General features: G+C 30.3%; 1 protein-coding gene across 1 annotated transcript in view; it reads right to left on the reverse strand.

Annotated features, from left to right (window-relative positions):
- ATAD5 (ATPase family AAA domain containing 5) overlaps positions 1-2,434 on the reverse strand; it is a 51,751-nt gene that overhangs the window by 19,331 nt on the left and 29,986 nt on the right. Inside the window, exons 17-18 of the mRNA XM_019646970.1 lie at positions 1,922-2,015; positions 643-707 (exon numbers count right to left, since the gene is read on the reverse strand). Coding sequence (XP_019502515.1) covers positions 643-707; positions 1,922-2,015 — 159 coding nt within the window. The remainder of the gene's footprint in view (positions 1-642; positions 708-1,921; positions 2,016-2,434) is intronic.

Genomic DNA, 2,434 nt, shown 5'->3' on the forward strand with positions numbered 1-2,434 from the left:
ACACCATCACCACCACCACTGTGGCCAAAGTTAAAAAGACTGACAACAGCTGCCAGAATTCTCATGCACTGAAGACCTATTTAGCAGATTCTTTAAAAGTTAAGCAACTAACATAATGCAGATGACCGGCAGAACAGCATGGATAAATATAAAAAACAATGTTAGAACACATAATGTTTCCTATTATTTAAAATTTCAGAATCAACAAAACTAATATTAAAGTTAATACACATTAGAATAGTGGTTACTTCTGGCGGGGTGGGAAATGCTGACTAAAAACGGCTCATGGGAAGTTTTAGATGTAATGGGAGTGTTCTATATTTTGATATGGGTGATGGTTACATGAAGGTTTACATATGTTAATATTTATCAAATTGTATACTTAAGGGCATTTTAACTGTATGTAAATTTCACTTAAACAAAGCACTGTTACTATGGAAAAAACCTAGTGAACATTGGAGTCTGGTAAAAATTTGAATTTTGAAAAAAATTTTAATAAAAAAATAAATATAATAACCAGTTTCCTAAAATTCAAAATTTTTAACATATCCCTTAGTAACCATATTTTAAAATTATAACTATCATAATAGACCTTTCACGTAATTGATATATAATTTATGACCATCAAAATTCAAAACTTACCAGTGAAGGAGTATTGAAATTAATTTCTTCAAAGCAGCCATCAAACATTAAACTAAATGTAGGATCTATAGAAAAAAAAACATTTTTTTAAACATGAAGACCAATAAATTACTTTTTCCAGTTATACTTTTTCAATGGAAATGTTCTGTATTTTATCAGTAATAAAAATAAAGTATCATGCAAACTATAAAATGATAGAAATTGAATTTTTATCTTGACCTAAAGTAGCTATGATCTTTTAAACTACCATCTAATTTGTGATTACTATTATTTTTATTGCTATTTTAGAATACAATTACTATCAAATGGGCCTTTAATTTGTAAGTGGAGTCTAACATAAACACATTTTCCTATAGAAATCCATAGCAGAGATATTACACTGAATATTTGCAATGAAAAATATTAGAAAACAATATTATAATGCAATATTTATAATGAAATAAAAAAATTTTTGAGTTTTAAAATTAAACACTGAATGCTCATTATTAGGAAAGTGGACCAATTCTGTTAGGCTGATGATGGTTTACTTTAGCTAAAATATGCAATAATCCATATGAAAGTGTTATAAGGGATTAAGGAATGGCTAAATTCAGTATTAAGGAACTTCAGAAAGGTTGGGGCCCATAAAAAATTTTCACCAATAAATGAGATTTGGTGCTTTAGTTGTAGGTGTGAGGAAGAGGCAAAGGGAAGGATCTGTTATTTCTCCTACCAAAACCCTTTCATTGGCTGGTCCATAAATCTTTCTATCTGTAGTCTAGGCTGCTGTTGGCTTCCTAAATATCTAACACCCAACACAGTGATTCAAAGTAGTACCCATTTTTAAAGTCATTGCCATTTGCAAGGTACTCTATTTTATTTTATTTTATTTTTTTAGTTGAGCCATCCTGCTACCTATTGGCAGCTTAGCGGCAGTTTAGCTCGGGGCAGCTCAGCTCAGGCCAGGCATCGAACCGCTATTGCTCAGAGCTCAAACTCTTGAGCAAGCTCTTAACCAACTGAGCCACTTGGCCGGCCCTGCAAGGTACTATATTAATTTTATAATTACTCAAGGCTGCCAATCAATTGCAAATTTTAATAATTCTTAGTTTAAAAAATTATCCAATCAATTGCAAATTTTAATAATTCTTAGTTTAAAAAATTATCTAGAAGCCTCATTTTAGAAAAAAGGACTTTAAATTCTAGCAGACCTTTAAAGAAACATTTCTAACTAAAATTAAAAGCTTTCCCAAAATAATTTTAACCGAAAGTAATTAATGGTAAAATCATTGTTACTTACCACTTGTAGTAAGGATTACAGGTCTTTTAGTTGTTGCCATGAATGTTTTGATTGCATTCAAAAACCCAGCATCTTCTTCAAAAATGACATCAACCTAAGAATCATTTATTAAAATATTAATGTACTGAGTAACAATACACTTATACTGGATATCAGTTATGTATACATAGATATACTATATGTCTGTTAGAGACAAAATTTATGAATTTATGGACAGTGTGAATTCAGCCCATGCTAAAATCTTGCAATATCTTACAATATTAAAAAAGTAAAAAAAAATTATCAAACATTAAACCAAAGAAATGCAGTCACCTGTAACTGGATAAGTGTGAGTCAGAGTAATTTCTAAAATCATTGAACAATAATTAACAACCCTGCACTGCATTAATCATCTTCCTGAAAAATTCTATGGTTTACAATTTTCCTTGCTTTAGTTTTTTTTTTTTAAGATTTTTATTGGGGAATTGGGGGATAGGAACAGTGCTGTGGAATTGGGGGAAGGGGAACAGACAA

Source organism: Hipposideros armiger, unplaced genomic scaffold, assembly GCF_001890085.2.
Source record: "Hipposideros armiger isolate ML-2016 unplaced genomic scaffold, ASM189008v1 scaffold_108, whole genome shotgun sequence".
NCBI classification, from domain to species: Eukaryota; Metazoa; Chordata; class Mammalia; order Chiroptera; family Hipposideridae; genus Hipposideros; species Hipposideros armiger.